The sequence below is a fragment of the Accipiter gentilis genome, chromosome 8 (genome assembly GCF_929443795.1).
Source record: "Accipiter gentilis chromosome 8, bAccGen1.1, whole genome shotgun sequence".
Taxonomy (NCBI): domain Eukaryota; kingdom Metazoa; phylum Chordata; class Aves; order Accipitriformes; family Accipitridae; genus Astur; species Astur gentilis.
This window is the reverse complement of record NC_064887.1, coordinates 39,337,177-39,363,846: the sequence shown is the minus strand read 5'-3', so window position 1 is coordinate 39,363,846 and position 26,670 is coordinate 39,337,177. Positions and strand designations below refer to the sequence as shown.

The window sequence follows — 26,670 nt, the reverse complement described above, 5'->3', positions numbered from 1 at the left end:
TCTTCCCCAGATGTGTGTCACGCAGGCAGAGAGCGTGGGGTGCTGCAGCCAGGGGCTGGTGCAGCACTGGGTTAATGTGTTAGCTGTGCAAGGTTGGACCAGAGCAGGGGCTGGGCACTGGGGAAGAGGCAGATGGTGATGGCCATGGACAGGGCAGGGTGTCGGGGCTCAGGTCCTGCTCCTCCACTGGGGAAGGGGTGATGCTCAGCAGTGAGAGCCAGCACGGGGCTCCTGAGCTGTGGGAGGAGGGTGGCTGGCTGGGTGAGGAGCACAGGGTTCCTGCCACTGTTGGCCTCTGTGGTTTTCTGTTTAAACTCCTCCCCAGACAATATGACCTGAGCCCAGACACTGTCCTTCCTTCCCCACCACTCTGGGAGAATCTCATGGGGCAGCTGCTGGAGATGCTGCTCTTGAGCTGTGCTGCCGGACAGCAGGTAGCACAGCCTCCGGGGAAGAGGCTGGGATGGGGGTGATTTGGGGTCTGCTCAACCAGGGATTGATCCTGGCTTTGGGTTTGCCTCTGGGGGTGGAGGCATCTGATCCTTCCAATGCTGGAAACCACATGCAAAGCTCCTGCCACATCTCAAGGTCCACGCTGCGGGTATTGTCCATGTGTAATCCACATTATCGCACTGGGCCACAGCACATGTTTTGAGCCGGGGGTCTGGTTCCTACTGGCATCTTCGGTGCTCCCAAATGCTGCCCGCCAGCAATGGGATGTAAATAGTGTAATTCAGAGCTGTGTGACTCCGTCGCTCATCCTGCAAGAGCATAAGAAACCAAATATCCGTAGGGCAAGTATCCAGCTGGCAGCTTGGGAGAGCCCTGGGGTGCAACAGGGTTGGACCCAGCCTCTGCATGTTGGGGCAGTGGGGAGGAGGAGGGAGAAGGAGGGATGGGCATGTGGGGAGAAAACATTTTACAGAGGACCCTGAGGATGAGAAACGAGCCAAGTTCCTGCGGCTTTGGCTCCTCTTCGGGCGAGAGCCCCAGGCAGTGCTTTGCCAGCCGTCCCCAGAGCCCTCCACCCTCCCTGGGCTCAGCGAGAGCCAGATGGAGGCACATCTTGGCTGCACAGAAAAACGAGGCAGTGAAGCGGGCTGGGGAGATTAACTCCGCAGGGAAAACAAGCTCAGCAGACGCTGGCAAGCTGAGGACGCCTGCGCGGCTGCGTGTGTGTGTGTTTGCTTGCACATGCATGTGCTACAAGCATACACGGGCACGCATGTGCAGACATTAAGAACTTGCGTGCATGGAGATGTGTGTGTGTGGCCGAGCTGACGGACCAGTGTCTGGCCTCAGAGGGGCAGGCAGGGTATTGGAAATGTGTCCTCATCCTTTAATTGTGCTGCTTTGATAACAGTGATAATTGGCTAGAAATCGATACTGTTTTGCTCCTGTTTCTCCCATCCTGTCTCACCCAGCTCTCCCCTGCCCGGACACCTTGCTCCTTTTAGTGGAGTGACATTTAAATGCTCTGCTATAGTCATTAGATAACCCAGGCAGAGAAGATGCTTAGGAGAGGGTTGATGCAGCCAGGCAGTGGGCAGGGATGGAGGCAGCTTCCCTCTCCGCTGCCACCACCCAAGGGCAGATGGAGGTGATGCTCCAGCAGCATGTCATGGTGCCGTTGGAGTGACAGCGGTGGGTGACCACAGCGGTTCTGGGGACCAGGGGAGAGCAGAGCATGGAAGGGACAAACCCAGGCTACGTTGGCCAGGAGATCCCTCCGGCTTTGGCTTTGAAAATTGTGCCAGAGCATGAAGGGAAAATGTGTATTAATAGCCCTGCTCTGCTCTCCATGCCCCACCGCTCTCGCCTCATGCCCTTATCTCCCCAGCAAGGTGTCCCAGCTCCTGCCGTGCTGCCCCAGCCCCAGGTGGGATCTCAGAGCCTGTGAAGTCAGGTAGCTCCTGGTCTCCTTGCAGCCGCCCTCGCAGAGCAGCCCCTGAGCTTCACTTGCCCAGCTGGAGATGCTGGGGGCTCTGCCCCCCAAGAAGCCACCCTGACCCCTGCTCCCATCCCGCTGGGCTCTGTAAAGCCAAAGGGCCTGGGGAGCAGGACGGCAGCGCTGGAGGGTGCACAGAGAGCCCCCGGGGACCAGGACCACCCCAGGCTGGTGCTGGTGGCCCCAGGGCCCCTGGTCTGCATTAGCCAAGGGACCCTCATTAGCAAAGTGACCCTTATTGGCCAAGTGACCCTCATTAGCCAAGAAGGCTCTAGTGCCAGGGAGGGACTCATTCTGCTCTTGCAAGGCTGGCGGTGAGCTTGGGGCTGGCGGTGAACGAGGGATGCCCGGGAGGGTGAAGGGTTCATGGCGGTGGGGTGCACGGGGGCGGGGTGCGTGGGTTTGCCTGGGCCACCCTTCCGTGGGAGCCTGGTGCCACCTGGTGGCCACGGGGCCCTGGCCACGGCCCGGGGCTTGCCTGTCTGGCCGGTGCTGGCCCCGCGGGAAGCGTGCGGCTGGCATTGCCTGGGATGCTCGGGCAGGGACCTGCCCAGCCAACCCCCCAGCTGAGTTTATTTCCCATGCCGGCCACTGCAAATAAATCAAACGGCACCAAAAAATGCCTTTGCGCGGCCAGAGCTGGCCCCGAAAGGTGCCCTGAGAGCAGAACCCTGGCTGCACCTCTGCGACAAACCAAAGAGGAGGAGAAACCCCACACCCACAGCCTGCTTGGGGCTTAGGGCTAATGCACCAAGTTTTTCATAGCCCACTCGGACCACGGAGAGGGTGGGGAGACACCTGAGCAGAGCTTGGCAGTGGCTTCGCAGGGGTTTTGCTCCTGGCTGTTTCCCGAGCCCCAGCTCGGCTGGGCTACAAGCACTTTCTCCTGCCGTGATCTGCCCCGGGCACCCTACAATCGCCGATTCACGAGGGTGGTGGGGAGGCCTGGACCCCGGGCACAGGTACGTGAGCTTGGAGGTGAATCAGCCCAGTGACGAGCTGGGTCACAACACCACCCAAGCAAAGCATTGATTAAAAAAAATACAACAAAACCATCATCCAGGTCTTGGAGAAGAGTGGCAGGAATGGTTTGCAGCTGGGAATCCCTTCCAGTCAGAGACCCTTGGAGCATCGCGCCCTCTCTTTCCATTTGGTGATGGCAAGGCTGACCCGTGGGGTCAGCAGTGATGCCCTGTGGGTCTCAGGGCTGCAGGGAAACAGTTTGGGGTGAGGCTGAGAATGAGCGTGCGCTCGGGTCAATTAATTCTGTATCGCAGCAGAAATGCACGAGGGGCACCACCGCCTGCTGGCTCCCCCCCTATAGATGGGTTACGGCCCCGGCCCTGAGAGCTGGGGATGGGTATTCCCAGCCCTTCTCCTATAGCTGGGGTAGAGCCAGCTGTATCCTGGGCCCTATAGCTGGAGTGGGGGAAGAGTGTTGCCCACCCTCTGCTCCAGTGGCTGTAGATGGAGACGTCCCCAGTCCCCTGCCATATAGCTAGGGTCCAGCCAATGTCTCAGCCCCTACAGCTGGGGAGGAAGGTCCCAGCTCCCAGCTCTATAGTCAAGGAATATCTATGTCCTAGCCCCTATAGCTTGGGGGATGGGGGTCTCACACCCCCTTCCTATAGCCTGGGTCTGACTGTGTCCCAACCCCTGTAGTGGGGGATCCCAGATCCCCTCTTTATAGGGGACTCTGGCTGTGTCCCACTCCTTACACCCACGGGGGGAGTCTCAGCCCCCTCAGCCATAGACGGGGCACACCTATGCTCCTGCCCCTATAGCCAGGGGGATCACAAATCCCTCCTGTATAGCAGGGGCACACCTATACCCCAGCCCCTATAGCCGGGGGGGGGGGGTGTCACAGCCCCCTCAGCTATAGCCAGGTCATACCTATACCCCAGCCCCTATAACCGCGGGGCGGGGGTCGCAGCCCCCTCCCCTATAGCCGGGGCATAGCTATACCCCAGCCCCTCCAACCAGGCCTTCCCCGCCCCGGCTGCAGGCGGCGGTCCCGTCCCGTCCCGCCCGGGCCGGGCCCTCCCCGGGGGAGGGCGCTCGGGGGCCGCGGTCCCGCCGGCAGCGCCCGCCATGTTTCCCGGCAGCCCGCCCTGTCCGCCGCCTGCCTGAGCCTCCCGGCGGCCGGCCCGGCCCGGCCCGGCGGCCGCCCGCCTCCGCCGCCGGTGAGTGGGGCCCGGTGCGGCCCAGCCGGCCCGGCTCGGCCCGGCCCGGCCCTGTCCGCCGCCGCGCCAGGCCGCAAAGCCTCGGCCTCGATTTCCACCGCGGGCGGGGAGCGGGGCGCGGGGCCCGGCCGCGGGGATGGAGGGCGGGGGCGGCACGGGGCGACATGATCTCCGGGGCAGCGCCGGCCTTCGACCGGGCAGCGGCTGGGCCAGCTCGGCCGGAGGGTGACGGGGTGGGCGGGTGGCCTGCGGCTTTCCCTGGCCAAGCGGTGGGTTGCCCGGCTCGCCCCGGCCTGCCCGGGCTCGGGGTGCAGGGGCAAGAGCAGTGGGAGACGGAGCGGTTCGGTTTCCCCCGCGGTTCATTTCAGCTGGTTTTGAGGTGAAGCCGTGTGTCGCTCGGCTCCCACTGCAGGTCGCCCCTGGGCTGCTGGCTAAGGCGGCTTCCTGAGGGAGAGCTGAACTCGTCCGAATCGCAGCGGTCGTCGCCCTCTCTCTCCAGGGACGCTCGAAATCAGAAGCAACTCCTGAAAATTTGTCCGTGTGTGGCAGTGGTTACCATCCGGTTACCTCTGCGGGGATTCAGCCTTCCAGGTCCGGTGCGGAGGAGGCTCCCTTGGCTGCTGGTGCCGAAGGAGAGGTCGGCTTGGGCTGGGAAGGACCCCTGCTTTGGTAATGGGAACACTGGTCTGAGGTCTGCAAGGGGAGCCCCGACTGCATAGCGGAGATTTGTATCACCCAGCTGAGGACAAGGAAGAATAAAACAGAGCTGATTCACTTCCATCCCACGGGAGTGCTCCTGGGAGGGTAATTATTTCATGTTCCCGTTGTTTTATTCCCTTGGTGGAGCAAGTTTTGTTGGAGTGTGAAAGAAAGTGGCAGAGTTAGCTGTGAAGTGGTGGATACTTTGAGCGTCCCACAAAGGGGATTGCTGCGTCTTTGTGCCCGAGCTGGAGCCACCTGCACCCACCATGGTCCCGCAAACGTCCTCTTCCCCTTGTCCTCTGCCAAAGCTGGACCAGCCGCGGCCACATTGTTTGTACATGTCTGAATTGGTGTTGTTGCTGGGAGTTAGTGCGTCTGGTTCTCGTTTGAAAGGGTGCAGTGCAGTTTGGCCGTGTAAATGCCACACCACGTGTGGCTGGAAGGGGCCATTTCCTGGGTTTAGAGGTAACTGCATGTGATCCAGAGAGAAATTAATAAGATTCATTTTAAAAGTAGGTTTCACTGTGTCTGCTCTTTCCCCCGGGAAGGTGTTCCAGAATCACGTCTTACTGCTGGAAAGAAACCTTATCCTTATTTGCAGCCTAACTATGCTAATGTTCCCCTTATCTGCCAGCGTATGTCGGGAAATACATGACTATGTCAAAACTGAGAGTCAATGGGTTCTTTTTGCATTGCTTGCATCATCTTCCTGAGCACTAAAAAACAGGCTTGAAATGAAAACAAACGCCACTAAGCGCAAAATGTAACTAATTAGGCTGGACACTGGCTGTTTGAGTGGCATTCTTTGTTTGCAGGAGTCATTAGTCATGCTACGATGGCACTTCTTGTTACCGATGGCACTTCTTGTTACCGTTGGGGAGGGGATCATTCAGGTTGTACACGCTTGTCTTTCACCAGGAGTTCAGGGAGCCTCGTGGTGCAAGGAGGGAGTACTGGGAGCCGGTTCCTGTCGTCTTTTCAGCCCAGCTCTGGGCAGCTTCCTGGCAGCTGAGCTCTGGATGGCTCAAGGTCCCAGGACCCGGATCCTGTGGCTGCTTACAAGCCCTGGGTATCCTGTGCTCGAGGGACTCGGATCCCATTGTTGTGCACATGCAGGAACCGGACTCTCTCGGGATCCTTTGTGCTCCTTCCTGATCAGCTGCAGCGTACAATGAACGAGTGCTCCGGCCCTAACAGCTGTCTCATTTTTATTCCTGTTTGTAGCTTGGTGCCTTGGAGGAGAGAGGATGGCTCAGGAGACAAACCAAACCCAGGTGCCTCTGTTGTGTACCACAGGCTGTGGGTTTTATGGCAGTCCCCGGACCAACGGGATGTGCTCTGTTTGCTATAAGGAGTTTCTGCAGAGACAGCAGAGCAGTGACCGGATAAACCCCCCAGGTAGAGGATTTTTTCTGAGAAATCTATCTTAAATGGGTGCATGGATGCAAACTGGCCACCAGCAGATTTACTCCCTCCTAGAAAACTCATGTCTTTCCCTTTTTCTGTAGACCCAAGCCTCTAAATCAAAGATCCAAGCCTTTGAGTGCTTCTGTTCCCTGTAAGGGGGTCAGTTGTTTTCTTCCCAGTCCCAGCTGTTTGTGAAGACCTGTTCCAGTCAGCACCTTTCACTGTAAAACTGTAAAACTTCACTTGCACTAACAGTGGCCTAGATTTTTAGCTATTTCCTGCTCCCTGAGTAATGTGATGACTGCTGGGAACCACAACAGATCCCTGAAATGAAATTTTATTTGGGAAGCTTTTGGCCTTTTGGGTTTGTATAATTTTCTTATCTTAACAGCATTGACAATCAAAAGCAATGACATAAAAGATTTGTTTCTTGTAGCTAAATATAGCTGATCACCAAGCTGGGAGGCAGCTAGGTGCACAGAAAGGATGCTCTTTCCATCATTAGCAAGATTTTCTTGTGCTGAGAGTTTGTGCAGATTCCCCATGTATAGACTTTGCAATATTGCTGAGAAACGCCTTCTAGAGATCTTCCACAGTTTTGTTCCTGAGTGTAATAATGGCTTTCCTTGAATTACCCACCCAAAATATGTATTAGGAACACAGCTCCTCTTGACAAAGGGTTCTTTTAAAGACCCTGACTTAGATCCTTGGCAGGCATAAACCAACATATTTTTATTAAAACCAGTTCCTTTCAGCAGATGAGGATCTGATTCTTACACCTTAGAGAAGCTGCAAAGTAGCGTTGGGTTCAAGGTATGCTGTTAACTGCAGCACTTTCATTTATACTGATAGGAGAATATTATGCTGATGTGGAGTTTGCTTTGCAATGCTGAGGAAGAGAAAGGGAATCAAAGAATGATGGAGGTGTCACGAGTGACTGAAGTTAGATTTTACCAGATGTTAAAAAAACACAGAGTAACGGAAGGCTTTCAGCACATAACTCCTGCGAATAAACCCTCATCCCTCAAAAAGGAGCTTGCAGATCCTGAGGAGCTGAACAGCTCTCCATAAATGAGACCTGCAGTTCTCAGGAAGACAAGCAGCTAATTTCAGAGGGATGTTATGATCCTGATACAAGGACTCATTCCTGATCTAATGTAAGAATAGCTGCACTGGGTCATGGTGAGGTCCATCCAGCCCTGATGTGTTATCCCCACAGAGACCTATGCACAAATTTGGAGGGGAGAGTATAAGAATAGGGGATCTGGGAGTGATCCCAGCAGGGGTGTGCCCTCCCAGCTCCTGGTAGGGAGCAGGAGGCTAAATCTTGCTGAAAGTGCTCATCCTGCGTTCTCCTTGGCTGTCGAGCACCCGAGGAACTTCCTGAAATTTTTAAGAGTTTACCAAGACTGTGATCTTGTTTCGTAGCACCCAGTGGTCCCAACAGCAGCCCCATGGCTTCAGATTCAATTGCAGGGCAGCGTGCAGAGGGAGACTCCACACCTGAGGATGCGAAAGCCAGGTAGGAGCATAGTCTACAGAGGGGTGGATCTACAGCCATGCTAAAAACCAGCTCCGGGACACAAGAGGTAGGCTCTGATCCTTCGTATGGCCAAGGGGATCTATAAAGCAGGCTGGATCAAACACTGTTCATTGTGACCCTGGCTTGTCTGGAGGATTGAAATGTCCATGATGATGATGATGACTGATGCATAGAGTCGGGTACCAGAGGGTTGGTAGTAAATTAAAACCTGTAGTAAAATAAGTGGCACCCTGGTTCTTTTGGAGCTAGTGCACCTTGTCTGTCACTAGCTGTGTTAAACTCTTTGGTTTCCACTCAGTCCTAAGTGAAAGCACCTGGTGATGATCCAGTCTGGAAGCTGCGACAGCAGGATTAGGGACCTTGGTCACGTTTGATAGGAAGGAATATAGTACTGCATTGAGCTCTACCATTGCATTGAAGTCCTGACTCATAACTCTGTTTCTCTGTCCCTGGACTTGTTTGGATGGGCTGTTGCCTTGGCTTTAATTGGGTGAAAAAGGAAACTTGAGATCATCCCAGATTCAGTCCGTTTGTGGCTATAAAGAACTTTGATCCCAAATCTCAAGGGGAATTGGCGTGCTGTACTCCTGAGCTACCTCCGAGTATAATTAAATTAACTTTATGGGCTGAAGATCTCTCCCACATAACTGTTCATCAAAAGAAGATACTTGTGTTTGCTTTATGGTTTATTTGTTTGTTTGTTGCAAATGCTCCCAGTGCTCAGACTCCTGTGACCCATCAGATGACGGCCATGAGCATATCCAGAGAAGAAAACAACAGTGAGACAGAAGAATTTATCAAGACAGAAGAGGCCTCATCAGCATCTTCCTCATCAGGTAGACTGAATGGTTTGGCCTTTGCACAAGTCTGAGTGATACCGAAGTTGGTTTGAGCAGCAAGTACAATACTAGCCACTAACTCCAGGGGTCAGTTGTTACCTCCCGGCAGGAAAGGTACACCTAGCAAGAGAGCTAAGGAGAAAACAGTTTGTCTGTTTCTGAAACGGGGAGGAGGGAAAATGCTGTGCCTGAGGGCAGGCCGATAGAGATTGCTTTGTGGGCTGAGGGCTGAGTAGCTGCCAGCCCTCGACTCACTGGCAGGAGGATAATCTTCCATGACGCCTATCCTAGTGAATGGCAGAAAGCCCGGAGCGTCCCACAGCCTGCTGCACGGCTGTTGTTGGCTGCAATTCCCTGCCATCTCTTGAGAGAGGAAGGGAGACGGACCTAGTGTAGTCTTGGGAGAGAGGAGTTGTGTGCTCAGGGGCAGCTGCTGGCCTGGTTGTTTCATCCTGTGTGATTGGGGGCATACCTGCCCTTCAGAGGGGAGTGTTAACGCTGTCGCTTTGTTTGCAAAGTGGGTACCTTGAAGTGATAGAGTAGCACAGGTGTCATTGCGCAGCGGGGTACGTCCTCCAGTTGATGAGTTACAGGGTGAGCTGTGGTGTTGCAGCGGAGCCATAACAAAGTGACGCTGCATTGGAGACACCCTCCTTTAGTTCAGCTGCCAGTTCGCTTGCATTGAAAGCTAAAAAGCCCCCAAGGGTTGTTGGTTGCTAAAAAAACAGGCTCTAGTCACTGCATATGACTGTGCATTTTGGATTTGGTAATCCCTTGTCTGCAAGCCCGGGAGACAATTTACAACAGGCAGGTGAGGGACTATTTGGTGAAAGAGAGGCTTGGAAGAGCCTGCCCCTTTCTTGTGATTGTGCAATTTTTAGGAAGTTGTTTAGGGTCAGATCCACAAAGCTGTCTCCGCCTCTGACTGTATCCTTAGCCTGATTTTCAGAGTGGCCTGCACTGCAGGTGTGTATCTGCTAGCAGTTGGAGCTCCTCCCTCCTGTTGACTTCTCTAACCTGCTTAGGTACTGCAGGAAATCCTGCTAAGCATCAGTGACCTTTAACAATCTGGCTTTCAGAGCTCAGTTTTCCTTTGCTAGATTAGAGACAGTGATGAGTATCTGTGTAAAGCATTCTGAGACCTACATATGAGGAACACTTACATAAGAGTCAGCAAAAATAATTAGTAGTACTTACGAGGGGTTAACTTTTTTTTCCTGTGAAGATTAACTCTAGGCTCAGCTGTGCAGTTGAGTTACTGTATGTCAACTAAGCTGTAGTGACTATCCAGATGCATGCTTAACCTATGGCAAGCACCAGGTACTTCTACTTAGTATTACCTTTTCTCATCAGGAGCCGAACGGCATCACATTGCCTTGCATATGCCTTAGCTAAACCATAATATCTCCTTGATGTTTTTGAGCCTTGGACTTAAGGAATTTGAAACAGAGAGAAAACATGAGGCTGTGTGAGGTGTAGATCTCTGTGCAACAAGGGAAATCTTTGCAGTTTGGGGTATGTCGGCCAGGGCAACATACACATGGAGGTGTCTGGCACAGACCCAGAATCGGTAGGGCCTCAGGCAACTCCTGTAATGAAATGACTGTGTTGCTTGGTTTGTCAAGAAGGGTAGCAAAACTCTTGCTTCTTTTTCAGGTACCCTGCTTGAAATATCCCAGAACAAAGCTGAGGGCAAGACAGCTTCAGAAAAACCGAAACAGAAGAAGAATCGCTGTTTCACTTGCCGGAAGAAGATAGGGCTAACTGGTAAGAACCTGTCTGTGGGAAAACTTGCCTGTGGCCTAAGTAGTCTGGCTTCATAGCCCTGTGAACAGACCTGCTTGTGCTGTGGTACTGCCTGCATTTGGAGCGTTGGCATGGGTCAGTGGTTGGAGGTACCTCTCCGAAAAGTACTCTACATCCACAAGATGTGGTGCTGCAGGGGAGATGGGAGGGGAACTCCAACCTGTGAACAGCACTGTCCGAGGCAGTAGCCCAGGGAATCTGCTGCTCACTGTCAGGGTCCCTGCCAGCCCTTGGATGCAGGATTGCAGAACTGGATGGAGCAGTGCCTCTTGGGTTATTTCTGCTGCTTGGCAAAAGCTGCTTGTAGAAGCAAAGGTAGTGCTCATTGTGGATCTAATTCTGCTCCTATTCAAGCCAGCGATAAAGCTTTCATAATAGTGACATGAACTGAGTTAGACCCAAACTGAAAATCCCACTCAAGACTCAGCCCATTTGTTAATGCTACTTGACTTCCACTGTTAGCTTCCTGAGAGCAGGATGGCTCTCAGTGTTCAGCCTGTAAAGCTGAAGAAAGAGGTACTGAGATGGTGTCAGGTGACTGCTATCAATGGGAAAACTGCCCCTGGAAAGTGAAGCAATTAACTTGGCTGTGGTTTGTTAATAAAAACATCATTCCCCTAAATTGACTCTGGCATTTAGTGTTTCCCTGGAAAAAGTTAACTCCATAACTGCAGGTCATGCTGTTCTAGCGGAGCCCTCACCTCTTTAGCCTCCTCGGTGCGTTCAGCAGCCAGGGACTGCACGCACACTTCTGTTTTCATTGATGTAAGCTGCTTTGGCCGAGTCTGGCCTGGGAGGTTTGCCCAGCGCCTGGCACTGTGGAACTTGAGCTTGCCTGGAGATTTGAGGGCACTGTCCTAGAATAAATGTGGGTTTATAAGCCTGAGACTGGGCAGGGTGCTCTGTGTCCAGCCTTTGGATCTGCAGGGAGGATTGTTTTCCTGGATGAGTGTTTCCTTAAGAGCTTCAAACTGTGAGAAGTTTCCTCTCCTTTAGGAATCAACTTGCAGAGAACTCCTGTGAATTCAGGGCATTTAGGATAAAAAGAGTTTTCTCAAATAGGAGGAAACTGGCACCTCGTAGCAAGGTGTTTGTGGTCTTTACAGCTTGTGGTTGGAAAGATGTGAAAGGAAAGAGCATGATTCACTGCCAGCGTGATGGGGAGCTGATATGCTGCCTGCAGCAAACCCTCCCTCTGCTCCCTGCCTCAGTTTCCCAGTGTGCTGTGATAACGGTAGCACTTCTGAACAGCATTGTCTCCAAGTGAAGTGACTAAATTATTAATTTTGAAGCCTAAATAGCTCAAAAGTGATCCTAATAAGGTGAAGGTTTTGCTGCTTGCTGGCTTACTGCTGGTCAGTTCAGATGCTGCTGCATGACGCCTGGGGAGCCAGGCTGGCTTGGAGGGCTCAGCTCCAGCTGGGGCTGCCTGCTTGCTGCCTGGGGAGCCTGGTCTGGATCAGCAATCTGGCACTGTGCAGTCCCTGGCATGTCCCTTGTCCCTGGGGAGTGCGGAGAGCAGCTGCTCTGGGAGCCTTTCCCACCGCCATGGCAGCTGGGGCTGCCCAGAGCATGCGTGCGCTCACAGGAGCTGCTAAGCCAGAGGAAAGCAAAGAGCCACCCGTGGTCTTCCCCTACGCTGAGAGTCCCTTTCACCTGTCGGGGACAGCGGCCCCCTCCCTCGTCTGACCATCTTTCTGCATTAGTGGAGTTTCCTGGCCTGGCAGGAAAGAGTGTGGGCCCTGCCGTCTTCCTGTCTGGCTGGATGGGGACTGACGCGGCTTTGTGTCTCTGCTCTTCCTCCCTTCAGGTTTCGACTGCCGCTGTGGGAACCTGTTCTGTGCCATTCACCGGTACTCTGACATGCACGCCTGCCCCTACGACTACAAGGCAGAAGCTGCTGAGAAGATTCGTAAGGAGAACCCCATCGTTATTGCTGAGAAGATCCAGAAGTTGTGAAGGGGGTTGAGCAGCTCGAACTGCAGCCAGGCAGCCTGGTGCTCCTCCCCTTCCTCCCAGCCTTCCTCCTCTTCCTCCCAGCCCCATCGCTGGTGCGATGGGGACTCCAGCAGCACACATGAACCAGCACCAGGACATGGGGAGTCCCCACACCTCTTTGGCAGACAGTTGGCGTTCCTTCTCTCCCTTCCTGCCTGTCCAACAGCCACAGCTCAGCTGATCCCTTCTCAACCAGCTTCCCAAAGGAAAAGGGACCATCCTTCCCCACCACTCCAGTGCTAAAACCTTCGGACTTGTCTTCCACCGGGGCGGTTTGTGCGGCGCGGGCAGCAGGGCTCTGCCAGGCAGCTTTTCCCTTTGGCCCACAGCTCTTGAGTCCTGCGAACCACCTGGGACTCGCAGCTGGAGCCCGTGAGCAGCCACTGGACTTTGTTCCCTTTGCCTCACTGTCTCTTTGTGGCAGATGTAAAACCGGGAGCTGGGAAATCCCAGCAGCAAGGCTGCCTTCTGCTCCCCGAGAGGTGTTTGGTCTTGGATGCAGAAGAGATGATTCTTTAGATTTAACATCCCAAATACACCTCTCCTCCCTTTAAGACACTGTTGTTGAAGCACCGAGGTGGTTAAGCAGCAGAGTACTGGCACAGTAAAGTTATTTTGTGGCTTGAAGTGATGTGGCCACAGGTCAGGACCTTTAGGAAAGTACTGCTCGCTGCCTCGTGCCTCTTGCCACAGGGAGGGAGCCAGCCTGCTGCATCCAGGGACGTGGCTGGGCTGTGGGACACCCTTGCACCAGCCTCCCATCCTTCAACACCCCCTGAATTACTGCTGGCCGCTTCCCAAGTGAGGTTTGTCGTAATGCAGTGGTGCCTGCGCCTCTCCTCTCCCCTCTGCTCCCTGCCTTCTGCCTTACACGATTCTTTCTCATCAGGGTTGTGCACAAAGCTCAGACCGTCAAACCTCCGCTTCCTTTCCTGTCCCTGCACACAGGTGGATGGTGGGGACCCTTCCTCCCCTGTGGGCCACGCTGATGCTTGGCGAGAGCCTTTATCCCCTATGAGCATGTTGGCTTGGGAATCCCACCCAACTGCCCTGCCCTCTCGCCTCGCTGCTTGTCCCTGTGAGATGAGAGGCAGGGCCGGATCCCCAGGAGATGCTCTGAAAACTGGATAGAGGGAGCTGGGGCGCAGGGAAAGGCACGTAGAGGGCTGCAGGGCACGTGAAAAGTCACGAGGAGGTTCCTGGGGTGCCCAGAAGTACAGGCGGGGGCTTTCAGAAAAGCCCATGGAGAGCCCTGGGGAGCAGGGAGAGGCACTTGGAAGGCTCTGGGCCCACTGAAAGACTCGTAGAGATCTCGGGGGTGCTGGAAGGCTCAGGGAAGGCTCCGGGGTGCAAGGGAAAGCAAAAGGAGAGCTTTGGGGTACAGTGAACATGCTCAGAGGACTCAAGTACCCCAAAAGGCACCTGGAAGGCTCTGGGCTGCACACACACATGCATACATGTGGAAGGCTCTGGGTTGCAGGGAAAGCCAGATGCTGGGCTTGGTAGCACTCCAGAAAAAAACACATGGAGGGCTCTGGGGCTGTTAGAAAGGAAAACTCGGGGCTTGGGTACACAGTGCAAGGCAGGTGGCAGCTCCTGGGGTGCACTAAAAGCCACCCCAGCACCATGCAGGGTCTGCACCCACCCTGGGGGGCTCTCCTCCCTGGGAACACCAGGAGTGGGGCTGCGGCTGCAGGGCTCCCAGCAGTCTCAAAAGCAGAGAAACCCAGATGAGTCCCGAGGAGAAGCAGCAGCCTCTGCCCTGCTTCTGGCCAGCCCACGCTTTGGAAGCATTTCCCTCAGCATCGGCTCATATAAGGGCGTTGGAGAGTGGAGCCACAGGGGCCGAACCGGCAGCTGGGGGACATCACAGCAGCTCCTTCCAAGTGCTGTTTTCCTCCTCCACTTACGGTGATTGCAGGGGGATGGTTCCGAAGGTTTCGTTTTTCCTATCCAATTTCAGCTGAAGTGGCGTGCACCCTGCAGCAGCTACCACCATACGGCATTGCTGGGAGGATTCAGACCTCCAAAAATGATGCAAATCCCCCGCCAGCGCGGAGCAGAGGCGAGGCTGGCTCTTGCCAGCCTTTTCCTCAGGTTTTTGCTTCTGGGCAATATCGGCGTCACATCCGGAGCACGCGAGTGGCGGCACGTTTTAGTGCTAGAACGCAGCCGGGCCGTAAGCGCGGTGCCGGCAGTGCGTGGCGAGGCTGGGTTCCACCGTTGAGGTTTTGGCTGAGAATGAGCCGTCACTCTCAGGGAGGAAGCTGTGAGGAATTGCAACCACTCCTTGCCTTGCGTTCGCACGAAGGTTGCGAGCCCCTGGGGAGGGAAAGCAGCTCCCATGGGTGCAACGGGAAAGCCCATGAGGCAAAAGGGCAGCTGCGTGCTTGTTCACCACCTACCTTTTTCCCTTTTATTTCCTTTCTCTTCGTAAGTGTAAATATTAATACAGTCTAGTTTGCTTGGATGCTGTGGTTGATTTGTTATGGGCACGGATGTGTCGCGTGCCAGCGTCGGCTCAGATCTGGGCTCTTCTGGGGTGGCTGGTGGGGTTCTGTGCCTCAGTTTCCCTATGGCTAATAACTAACCGTGCCCAGTGCTGGCGGGGGTTAGGAGCACCCAAACTCCCGGTTTCTCTTCCCACCACCCCAGTACACAGGTTGTGTTCTGGGGTTGTATCCGATACCCCTAGGCCCTGGAAAACCAAATTCCCCCTTGGTGGGGGAGCTGCTGTCTCCCCCCTCGCGTTTGCATGGCTGGAGTGGGACCCCACGTTGCGGGGGGGGTGGTGTTTGGGCCCGGGCCTAGGACCCGGGTGGGACCTTAGGTCCCACCCGGGTCCTAGGCCCGGGCCCAAACACCACCCCCCCTTATCCATTTTTGTGTTTGGCATCTGGATTTGGGAGGGGGAAATATCCTGGCCATGCGTGGCCTCTATCCGTGGGTTTCTTCCCCCACCCCGGGCACGTCTCTGAGTACTGACCACCCCGGCAGCCATGAAGAGAAAGCAAGCCCGAGGGAAGACCGCGCCGTTCCCTTGGCAACGAGGGCGGGGCGAAAACGTCACTTCCTGGAGAAGTGGGCGGGGCTAGGCAAGTCGCTGTGCAGCGCCGCCCCCGCTTGGGAGGACCGCAGCGGCCGCCCGTCCCTTCGGCAGCCCCGAACGCGGAGGGGGGGGGGGCCCGGACCGGGCCGGGCCGGGCCGCGGCGGATCATGTCCAGGTACCGGGGGGGGGACACATACGGACACGGGGCTGCCTCGGCTGGGGAGGCACGAGTGGGTGCTGGGGGCGTCTGTGGGGTCGCGGGGCGGCCGTACAGGGGTCAGTGGGGGAGGGAGGGGGGTCCCGCACCGGTCGGTGTATGTGTTTAAGGGGCCCACAGGGGTCGTGGGGGGGCCCCACGCGGGTCGGTGTGTGTGTGGGAGGCCCGCAGCGGTCACGGTGTGGGGGTGGGGAGGCCCAGAGCAGTCGGAGGGGGGGCCACACCGGTCAGTGGGGGGGGGGGGTGTGGGGCCACACCGGTCAGTGGGGGGGGGGTGTGGGGCCCACAGTGATCGTGGGGGGGGGTCCCACCAGTCAGTGTGTGTTTGGGGGGGTCCTCCAGTTCGACACGGGTCAGTGGGGGAAGTGAGGCCCACAGCCGTTGTTGGGGGGGGGAGGTATGCCGGTCAGCGTGTGTGCGTGGGAGGCCCACAGCAGTCGGGGAGGGGGGGCCCACACAGGTCAGTGTGTGTGGGGTGGGGGGGTCCCATGCCTGTCACTGGGGTGGGGGGTCCTACACTGGTCAGCGGGGCTGGGGGCACTCACCGGTCAGTGTGGGGGGTCCCACACAGGTCAGTGTGTGTGTGGGGGGGGTCCAACAGCAGTCAGTGGGAGGAGGGAGGCCCACGCTGGCCAGTGTGTGGGGGCCCCCCCACATCAACCAGTGGAGAGGGGTGCGGCTGCACCGATCAGTGTGTTTGGGGTGGGGGGTCCATGCTGGTCAGGGTGGGGAGGGGGGACACCCACTGGCCAGTGGGAGGGGGTTGTCCCCCCATGCTGATCAGTGGAGGGGGCCCATGCAGGTCACTGTGTGTGTGGGACCCCTCCCCACCAGTCAGTGTATTTGGGGGGGGGGGTCCCCATGCCTGTCAGTGGAGGGGGGAGGCCCACGCTGGTCAGTGGGTGTGGAGGGACACCTAGGGGTCAGTGGGGGGGGATTCCCACTCAGGTCAGTGAGTAGGTGCAGTGTGGATCCCTCACTCTGGCTGTGGGGTGTTTGTGTGTTTTGGCGGGGGGAGGAGGGTCAGTGCATGTGCGTGGCGTGGATCCGGCCCCCACGCCAGGCGGTGGGTGGGTGGGTGTGGGGTCAGGGTGGGTGTGTGGTGTGGATCTGGCCCCCGTGCTGGCTGCGGGGCGAGGGCAGCCGGGCAGGCAGGGCTGCCTGCCCGCGGGGGTGCGTGTCCCCAGCCGGTGCCGGGGTTCGGCTTGGCGTGAGCGTGACACACGGCGTGAGCGTGACACACGGAGCGTGCGCCGCCGGCAGCTGCCTGCCTCTGCCTGCGTGGACCCACGCCCCGACGTGCCCGTGCAGGTGTGTGGCTGCCGGACACCGCCATCCGCCGCGGGTGCGTGTGGTCCCGTTGGCACGCGGGGTGCCAAACCCAGGGAGGGATGGTGCTGCTGTGTGCCAGGCGCGACGCCGGCCCCGGCACCGCTGTGAATGGTCACCAGCCTGAGGGAGACCCAAATTCAGCCCCGGTCCCTAAAGTATAGGGCCTGCAGCAGGGCCAGGGCACAGGGCATCCCTTTGCTCTGAATATTTCGGCATATTTTGGTGCTGAGTGCCTTCCCCTCCCGGCTGGGCGGGAGGACTCCCCCCTCCACCCTTTCCTCCCCTTTCCCAGCCCTTCAGAAGCAGATGGAGCAAATTCCTTGGGGTGTGGGCTGGTTTGACATTCCTCAGCGCAAGCCTGTGCCCAAACTTGCAGAAAATAGTTGCTTTTTTTTTTTTTTTTTTTTTTTCCCCTTTCTCCCCTCTCCTCTTTTTCTCCAGGAGCTCGGCACTCCTGCCGCTTGCCTGTGCGGCCAGGCCTGTGCCAGCATCCAGGGGGGGTCCTGGAGAGGCCGTGTCCTTTGTACCAACGACCACACGGCTGTTGTAGAGAGCATGTGTGTGTATGTGTGCGATTCTGCGCCCGCCGTCCTCGCCTCCTCAGCGTGGGCCTGCGTGCGGGGGCTGTGGTGCGTGGTGTGGGGGTGTGTGGGCTGGGACATGTTGAAGAAGGCTTGGTTTTGGGGGGTGTGCGTGGGTTCAGTGCAAATGTGGGGGCTCTGAGTGGTGGGTGTGCGCTCTGTGTGTGTGTTAGAGGGGGGGACGGTGTGGTGTGTGTGTTCGCTGGTGCGTGGGTGTGCTGGGGAGGTGCATGTTTGTCCCCAGCCATGGGTCACAAGTGTCTGGGGGGTGCCCGTTGCAGAGTCCTCACTGCTGCCTGACCTGCCCGTAGGCCACCGCTGCCACCCGCAGACGGACAGATGGCGGCCGTCCCAGCCCCGACCAGCGCCCCGGCCCGCGGTGGACTGCCGGCAGCAGCCGTGCCGAGGGCCGGCTGAAGACGGGGCCTCTCCGGGCCGTTGTCGTTCCCGGCTTCTCTCCGTTTTGGATCCTCCCTCGCTCCAGGCGCGGCTGCCTTTTGCCTCATCGCCGTCATGAACGGGCTGTCGATCAGCCAACTCTGCTGCCTCTTCTGCTGCCCTCCCTGCCCCAGCCGCATCGCCGCCAAACTGGCCTTCCTGCCCCCGGAGCCCACCTACGCCGTGGTCCCCGAGCCGGAGCCCGTAGGCAGCACCAGCACCGGCTCCCTGCGCGGCGGCGCCGCAGGGCGGTGGAAGCTGCACTTGAAGGACCGGGCGGATTTCCAGTACTCTCAGCGGGAGCTGGACAACATCGAGGTGTTTGTCACCAAAAGCAGCCGAGGGAACCGTGTTGGCTGCATGTATGTCCGCTGCGTGCCGGGTGCCAGGTGAGTTGCCTGTGGATGTGCCGGCCTGGCACTGCTGCCGGTTGTTTGACCCTGCCCTGCTCAACGTTGGGCTGGTGAACTGCTGGCAGGCACGGTGCCATCCTACCGCCTCCCCTCCTTCAGCTGAGTGCCACCTCCTTGCCCCGGCCTGACCCAGCACCTTGCTGAAGGAGCTGGCCCAGCCACAGAGGTTTGGAGGCATCCTGTGGAGTGGGTGAGCTCGGCTCCCAGGACCGGTCTGGCTTGTGGCTGCAGCTGGGAATAGGGTTAAACATGGAGCAGAGGCAAAGCCGGAGGCTGTAGGGATGTAGGGATTCCCTAGGCTGTTCCACAGATCCTCCCCAATGTCACGCCAGTGACGTTACTCTGTGGTTGCGAACCAAGTGTCTGCACGAAGCTCTCGGTGAGCGCTGGGGGGTCTGCACCGGCCACTCGCCCTCTGTCCCCAGCCCCAGAGTGACCACGTGGATGGGTGAGAGCCTGTGCTGGCCAGGAGCTGTCTGCAGTGAAACGGGTCTGCATGTTTAGTCTAACTCATGGGCGCATTTGAATCCTCAAGAAAAGTGATAGAAACGAAAGCCAGGAGGGCTTTAAGCACAACCTGCTACTGGTCACTCCCATGGGTCCGTAAACTGGGAAGCTGGAGAGGGGCAGCCTGGGGTGTGGGATGGAGGCCCCCCTCCTGGCTGCCAGTGGCTAGGCATGAGGGGATGGCGTGGGGACAGGAGGGGACTCAGCAGCTGCTCCCTGAGCTGGTGACACAGCATGGGGGTTCAGGTGCGGAGGGAGGTCAGGGCCCAAATCCTGCAGCGCCCTGGTTGACCCCACACACCAGTATCCTTCCAGGAACAACTTGCCCTCCAAGGAACGGTGTCCGCAGAGACCTCTGTGCGGGGGAATGCAGCCTGGATCTGCCCTCAGCTTGCTGTGGGCTTCAAACCCACTGGGTGGACTTGGGGCGAGGCGGGGATGGCTCTTGTGGGGGTTGGAGAGCTGCATTAAAGGAGACCTCCACAGGCTGCCCAGTGAGGATGTCCACTCTGTCCCTGTGTGTGTTGCAGGTCCCCAGAGAGGAAACTGGTGGGGGGATTGCTCTGCCTGCACATCCGCCAGCCTGCGCCCTGCCGCGGCAAGACTCGGTGCTGGCCGCGCTCCCAGCCAGCCTGCAGGAGCAGCTCTTTAGCACAGGCTGCAGGGCTGGAGGGAAGGGCCCGGCCTGGGGGGGATCCATCCCTCCCAAACCCACCAGGACATCAGGTCTTGCTTGCTCTCTGTCCTCTTTGCAGTTTGTCCTGCCACCACCTTCCTGCTGGGGCTTTCTGGGGCATCCAGGCGGGGACAGGGAGGCTCAACCTGGCTGCAGACCTCTTGGACCAACTGTGGGGGCTCAGCAGGGTGTGGGTCCTGCTCCCTCCCTCTGGCAGAAGAGAGCCAAGCTTCCATCAATGAGATATTAGTGTTAATTTTTATGATTAACATTGTTTTTCCCCTTATGGTGGAAATTTCTTGTGCCTTGTCACTCCCACAATTCACTTCTCTCCCAGCGTCTGGTGTCTTGCCAGACTCGGGAGAGGAAAAAAAGCTGCTGTCAGAATTCTCTTACTTGAAATCCCCATTGGGCAAACGGCCCCAAATCCTGAGCTTTTTACCAAAAATAGACTCAAAAACTTGAACAGAATCATCCTGCCTTCGGGCTGCCTGTTTCTGCTGGGAGCAAGCCCCTGGCCCCGGGCAGTGAATAGGGTCCATGTATCTCTGGGGTTGGACCAGGGGTGTCATGAGGGCCTGAGAGGCGTTGGCCCTTTGTGTCCTGGGGTTTGGTTTTCAGCCTCTGAAGCAGATGTCCTGGCTGGTGCTGCCCAGGCACATCGGTCCCCGAGAGCCGCTGGTGGAGCCAGGCAGCGCGGCAGCAGCGCGGCAGCAGAGTCCACAATTAACCCGCCATGCTCATCTCTCCTTGGTGCTGCAGGTACACGGTGCTCTTCTCGCATGGCAATGCTGTGGACCTGGGGCAGATGAGCAGCTTCTACATCGGGCTGGGCACCCGCATCAACTGCAACATCTTCTCTTACGACTACTCGGGGTACGGTGTGAGCACGGGCAAGCCCTCGGAGAGGAACCTCTACTCCGACATCGATGCTGCATGGCAGGCGCTGCGGACGCGGTGAGCGGAGCACCAGAAAGGGGGAAGGGAGGACGTCCAGGAAAACCCTGTGGTCCGGCAGTCTGGAAAACAGGAAATCTCCCAGAGAGGGAACCCAGGCCACGCGTAACGGGAAGGGGTGGCCGGAAAGCAGCTGCAGGGGGAGTGGGCCGGGTGACCCGGAGGGGCAGGGATGCTGCGGGGGTATGACCTTGCCTGGGGGCACTGGCACAAGCTGTGCTCCCCATCGTGCTGTTCCCAGGCTCTCCCCTGGCTGTGCTCACCCCCAGTTGCCCAGCTGAGCTCAAGGTGCAGCTCCATGATGGCCTCTGCCTCCTCTGCCCTGCCTGCGGCCAGGCCTGGCTTGCAGCGTGCCCCGGGAACCGGGGGCTGCCCCATGCGGCTGCGATCCGGGGTCCACAAACCTGCCCGTAACCCTGCTCCTGGCAAGGGTGAGCCTTCACACCCCCCACAACTTATCTGGCAGCTCAGCCCTAGCTGCTGGCTCATCCTGCCAGTGGTGCAGGGCAGCTGCTTTGGGCCCAGCCACAAGGAGCTGGGGGAAGACAGGGGGGACATTGCCCCATTCCCCACCACCCTACCCCAGGAAGCCTTGCAGGGTGCTGTGGCCAGAGTAAGGTGACCCCCTGGGCTGTATCTCCTGGAGATGTGACTCTGGTGCTTGGGTGCTGACCTGCCCTCTTGTCTCCCAGGTATGGGATCAGCCCAGAGAACATTATTTTATATGGACAAAGCATCGGCACAGTGCCCACGGTTGATCTGGCCTCCCGCTACGAGTGTGCTGCCATCGTGCTCCACTCCCCACTCACCTCTGGCATGAGAGTCGCCTTCCCTGAGACCAAGAAGACCTACTGGTTTGATGCCTTCCCCAAGTGAGTGGCCTGAGAAGGGACAGGTGTCAACTCTGCAGGGGCAGTACCCAGACGAGCTCTGTCCTGGACGCTAGCTCTGGCCACGAAGAGGGGTTATGGTGAAAACTGTGGTCCTGTTTCCTATGATAGGCTTAAACACACCCATCGGCATCCTCTTGCCTTGTATTTGGTCCCCTCTGGGGGATCGTAACCCTCCCTGGGGTCACCATGCCCCCTCCTGACGGCCATGCCACGTGTGCGCCCCACGTCCCCTGGTGGCATCACCTCCTGGTGATCCTGTCCCAGTGAATATGCCCACAAGCTTTGGGGCTCTGCCACTGGCCCCTCGTTAGGTATCACAAGCCCTGGTGGTCCCTGGGACTCCTTTCTCCCCCAAGAGTAATTTCTTGGGCTTTTTTCCCCCCCTTTGCAGACGGCAGGGGCAGTGGCATGGAAAGGCAGCGCTGAGGTGGGACGAGCTCTTGCTTCGCTTCTCCCTTGCAGTCAGGCCAGCAGGGCCCGAGGGACAGTCCCCAATCCGGAAGCCGTGGCTGGGAGCCACCAGCCCACGCTTTGCATCCCGATGGCCTCGCATGGCCCTTGGGGCCGGGCTGAGAACAGCTGTGCTTCCACTCCTCAAAGCCTGGCACGGCTGATCCTGACACGGGGAGGGCCTGTGCTTATACTGTCCTGCAGTGATTTCCGTCAGCCCTGCCTAGGTCCCACAGGGCTGTTGTCACTGCTGTCTGGTACTTGTCTGTCATGCTGGGGTAAATCTTGTCTCGGAGCTCACTCTTGGCAGAAGCTCCGTGTCCCCATGCTCTGCTGCAATCAAAGCGCATTTCCTGGTCCCTCTCCCCAAGGGAATGTGTTTTGGGGGGCAGGAGGAATGGGAGTGCCTTGATCCCTGTACTTACCCCCCTCTCTCATCTCTTTCCCACCCACCTTCTTGGCAGCATCGAAAAGATCTCCAAAATCACCTCTCCTGTCCTCATCATCCACGGCACGGAGGATGAAGTCATCGACTTTTCCCATGGCCTGGCGCTTTTCGAACGCTGCCCCAAGGCTGTGGAGCCGCTGTGGGTGGATGGGGCCGGGCACAATGACATTGAACTCTACAGCCAGTACCTCGAGCGCCTTCGGAAATTCATCTCCCAGGAGCTGGCCAGCCAACGCAACTAGCTGTGGGGCAGGGGGACGGGCAGGGGGTTTCTGCCTGTTTCTCCAGTTCTCCCAGCGTCCCTCCCCAGACCCTGCTGCTGGAGGTGCAATGAGTTTGTACAGCCTCAGCTCCAGGCTCGGGAGAGGGCAGGAGGCCCTGGAGCAGACAGTGCATTTCCTCTTGGACATGAGCACAACTCTCCTCCCTCCCAGTGTCAGCCCCGGCGCTGCTGGCACCACCGGCCGGGCTGGCAAGAGATGGCAGCTCCCTCCTTCCCCCTTCCCCAGAAAGATGAGAGCCCACCCTCTTGATGGCGTATCCTTGGCTTTGGACATCTCCTTGTCCTTTCTCCTAAAACAGCGAACTCCTGAATTCCTCCTGGCTGCTCTGCTGCTCTGACTATAGCAATAAGGCGAGTTGGAGAGGGGCTGGGGGCCCAGCCCCCTCCCTGGCATTGCTGCGGGGCGGGACGGAGGAGGTGGCAGTTCCTGCTCTCAGTCGGAGCTTTCCCGAGATCAACACTGGTGGCGGCGGGATGCCTTGTGTTCGCCCTGTGGCTGGGGCAGAGCCGTGTCCCCAGTGGCAGTTTGGGGATGCATGGAGGACGTGCCCCCCTGTCCCATGCCCTTTACAGTCTGGCCTTGCTCTGCCTTCTCGGAGCGCTCCCCATGTTCAGGTCACCCCTGGAAAACATCCTCCGGTACCGCTTGCTTATGGTGCATTCGGGAAACGGGGCGAGGAAACCAGGCACCGAATAAAGAGCAGAGGTTTAATGTTTTACCCGTGTTGCCCTTTCCCTGCATATGCCTGGGGTTGCCTCCCTGGGACCCAGCCAAGGGGACCAAGCCCCAGTGCCTGTGGGATCCGGCCCCTCAGCTTTCCCCACTGGACAATCACTCTGCTGAATTGCACTTGGCTGTATCCCCAACGCTTGTCACCCTCCTCCGGGGACCGGGCAGCAGGTGGGGAAGGAGCCTTTGGTCCCCTGGGACCAGGCTGGAAAGGTCTGTCTCTTCAAATCAAGCTGTGGGGACAACGGGGGCCCATTCCCTTGCCAGCCCATCCCATTTCATTAAGGGATCCCATGGGATTATGAGGGCAGAGGTGGAGGATGGCCTCAGCCTCCTAGGACCTGTGGCACGGGGAGCTCCCGTGTGCCGCAGGGGAAGGGGAACGTCCCCATGGCCTGCCAGTGTACCAGGGCCAGTGTTGTGAGGGATGCAGCGCGGTCCTGAGTGGGCAGGGTGGCCCTGGGGGGAGCAAATCTTATTTTTTACCTGCTCTGTGCCTAGCTGTGCCCCTGGCTGCATGGGGACCTCTGCAATTACTGGTGTTTGCTGGCCACGGAGGCAGGTGTGTGGGGCATCCTACTGTGCCCTCCTGCCAGCAGACAGGGTATTTTGCCCCACAAAAAAGCAGGGTGCTTGGGTTTGTGCTTTTTGGGTCAGCCCCTGCTCTGAAATCACCCTGGGAAGAGCTGTTCAAAGTATCTGTGTTTTCCTGCCCCCGGGACATCCTGCACCCCAACCCAAAGAGCAAAGCACCGCTCTGCTCCTTCCCGTGTCCACAGGGATCCTAATGGAGCTTCCAGGCACCGGTTCCCCCCTCTCTGTCCCTGTCACCCTCATGTCCCCTCCTCCCCGGTGCGAGGCCGTGGGGCCCGGCGGGCTCATGTGAGGAGCGATAATCTCCTTAGGCGGCTCTCGGAGGGGCTCAGGGGCCTTGTGGTGGGGCCTCGCCACAGCCCCACGCTCGGAGCACTCAAATGCACCTATTGTTTGGGGCTGGGGGCCATGGGGGGGGCTGAAGCGGGGGGCATGGGACCCCCAGCTCCCCACACATCCCTCACCATACACCCCACGGGACCAGGGTGCTCCAGTAGAGGAAGGGGGACCCTTCCTTGGCACTGGGGCTCTGCAGGAGCTAGAAGAGGAGTTGGATGTTGGGGCTCTGGGTGATCATCCCCTTTTTCCAGGGTGGCGCTGGCATCCAGGAGCCGGGATGTCTGGCTTCTCCCTGAGCATCCCCCAGCCCTCCCCTCCCTTCCCTGGCTCACCGCACGCAGCTGCCGGGTGATTTTAGAGCCTTTAGCTCACACGTGTGCTGGAAGCCAAAGCCACCGCAGTCACCCAGCCCGGCTCCCCTCCGGCCCCAGCTCCGATTAGCAGGGCTGGAGCAGCCCACGACACCCTAATCCTGACATAGAGACGTTTTGTTTGCACCAGGGGTATTTTTATCCTCTTACTGCTGCCTGTTTCCTGTTGAGCTGCGGATACTTGAGAGCGGCTCTGCATTGCCGGCAGGACATCTCAGAGCCAGTGGCTGGGTTCAGGGGGATGTCGGGGTGGCTTGAGTTTGTGTTTACTGTGTCTCAGTTTAAAAAAAAAAAAAAGGACAAAAAGACAGAAAAGTTCAGCCTGATCCCCAGAATTTAGACCCAGCTCAGGCATATGGGATCCTGGTGAGCCGGACATCACTGGCTGCCACCTCCATGATGGGGAGCCATGGCTGTGATCCCTGGTCATTAGGGAACGGAACTTTTTGGGTCTGGATCCTTCTCTGCTCCTGGCCTGAGAGGGCTCGGGCTCTGTCCTCACCTGGGCAAGAGCAGCTGGAACGAGGAGGGAGGGGAGAAGCAGTAATCCATACGTGAGCTGCAGGGTCCCCAAAAGGCATGAGCCATGAGCCAGTCCTGCCCTGGGGGTCCTAGGTGCAGTGTTCCCCACCAGTGGGGCCAAACAGGGCCATGAGCCACTGGGACGGCACTTCTGTCCCCACCACTGGTGCCATGGTTTGGGAGCACCAGGAGGGGATGGGGAAGGAAAGGGGCTGGGTTGGGGCTGGACCTGGATGGGATTTGGTGCCTGGAGGGGGACTCTGCCGAAACTGTGGTCTCGGAGGCGGGGAAAGGCAGAGTCAGGCTTCAGGGTGTCCCCAAAGTCCCTCCCGCAGCCACAGCAGAGAGGGGATGGGGCAGGCGTCCCCCTGGGGTCTTTTTGAAGTCCCCGGCCAGAAGAGCCGGGGCACAGGCAGCTCCTGCTCCCATCGCTGCAGAGTCGCAGGCACATGGCTGGGCTGGGGGGTGCCTGCGTGTGCCCGTGTGTAATGGCTGTGAAAGGGGACGATGTACTGGATGTCTCAGGGATCCTGTTGGGGAAAGGATGGGATACCCACTGTGATGATGCGATGAGCCCTCGGCAGAGGTGTGATGCCGGTGCGGACGAGGCCGTGGATGAAGCCGGGCATGGGGGACATCGGGCTCACCGGGTGACCAGCCAAGAGGGGTTTAAGTCTCTTTTGGGGCATAAATGAGGCTTTTGATGGCCGGGGCCTGCGTGCCACAGTCATGAGACCCCGTTCACAGGCCGAGCTCAGTCATGGGATCCAGGAAACTGAATTAAAGCATCTTAAGGAGCTTTTTTCCGAGCTCTGCTCTAGTTTTTCACGTGCTTGTCATATGAACAAAGACGGTATAAAAGGGCAGAGGGGAAGGATCCCATCTGTGGTCGGGCTGGGGAGAGGGGAGGGCACTGGAGGAGGGATGCCAGGGTGAGGGGCTCTGCACGGCGCTGGCTAAGATGGAGGGAAGGGGACAGGGAAGGACAAGGAGAGGAGAGGATGTGCTGGCAGCAGCCCCTGGCTCTGCCCTGCCAGGTGAGTGAGGCAACGACCTGGGGCCGGTGGGGGACAGCTGGGGACAGGGATGGCGGCAGGTCTGGGGGAGCAAAGCCTGTCTTTCCCTGCTCCTCGAGCAGCACAGACGCTGCGAGCATCCCAGCATGCCCGCGGCTGCGCCCAGACACCAGCTGGCACTTACCTGGTGAGAGACGGTGAGTGTAGCATCGCGTCACGGAAAGGAGAGAGCACGGGTTGCAGGGGGGCACCCACCACCCTGCGCTGTTGGCTAGGGTGGGACGGGGGTGGCGGGTGCCCAGTGGTCCCCAAGGTCCCCCTGTGCTGGGTTCGGTCCTGGGAAGGGTGCCTGGGCCCGGTCTCTGTGGGTGGGCAACCGCGGGATGGACCCACGCAGCTCTGCGCTGTGCACATACGTGTGCAAACA

The 26,670-nt window shown here is 58.1% G+C and overlaps 2 protein-coding genes across 3 annotated transcripts; both read left to right on the top strand.

The window, feature by feature from the left end:
• The first annotated feature begins 3,995 nt into the window (after positions 1-3,995).
• On the top strand, positions 3,996-14,022 carry LOC126041998 (AN1-type zinc finger protein 5-like). The gene is made up of 7 exons (XM_049808502.1): positions 3,996-4,131; positions 4,631-4,935; positions 6,058-6,231; positions 7,669-7,762; positions 8,501-8,619; positions 10,279-10,389; positions 12,239-14,022. Exons 3-7 carry the CDS (start codon positions 6,081-6,083, stop codon positions 12,385-12,387), a joined length of 624 nt encoding a protein of 207 aa, XP_049664459.1. The 5' UTR covers positions 3,996-4,131; positions 4,631-4,935; positions 6,058-6,080; the 3' UTR covers positions 12,388-14,022.
• A 1,513-nt stretch (positions 14,023-15,535) lies between these two features.
• ABHD17A (abhydrolase domain containing 17A, depalmitoylase) lies at positions 15,536-23,388 on the top strand. Of its 2 annotated transcripts, none has more exons than XM_049808496.1 (5): positions 15,536-15,651; positions 17,918-18,433; positions 20,403-20,597; positions 21,290-21,469; positions 22,405-23,388. In XM_049808496.1, exons 2-5 carry the CDS (start codon positions 18,120-18,122, stop codon positions 22,628-22,630), a joined length of 915 nt encoding a protein of 304 aa, XP_049664453.1. In that variant the 5' UTR covers positions 15,536-15,651; positions 17,918-18,119; the 3' UTR covers positions 22,631-23,388. The 2 variants fall into 2 exon arrangements, with proteins under 2 accessions (XP_049664453.1, XP_049664454.1); XM_049808497.1 differs by having other exon boundaries at positions 17,888-18,433.
• The last annotated feature ends 3,282 nt before the right edge of the window (positions 23,389-26,670 follow it).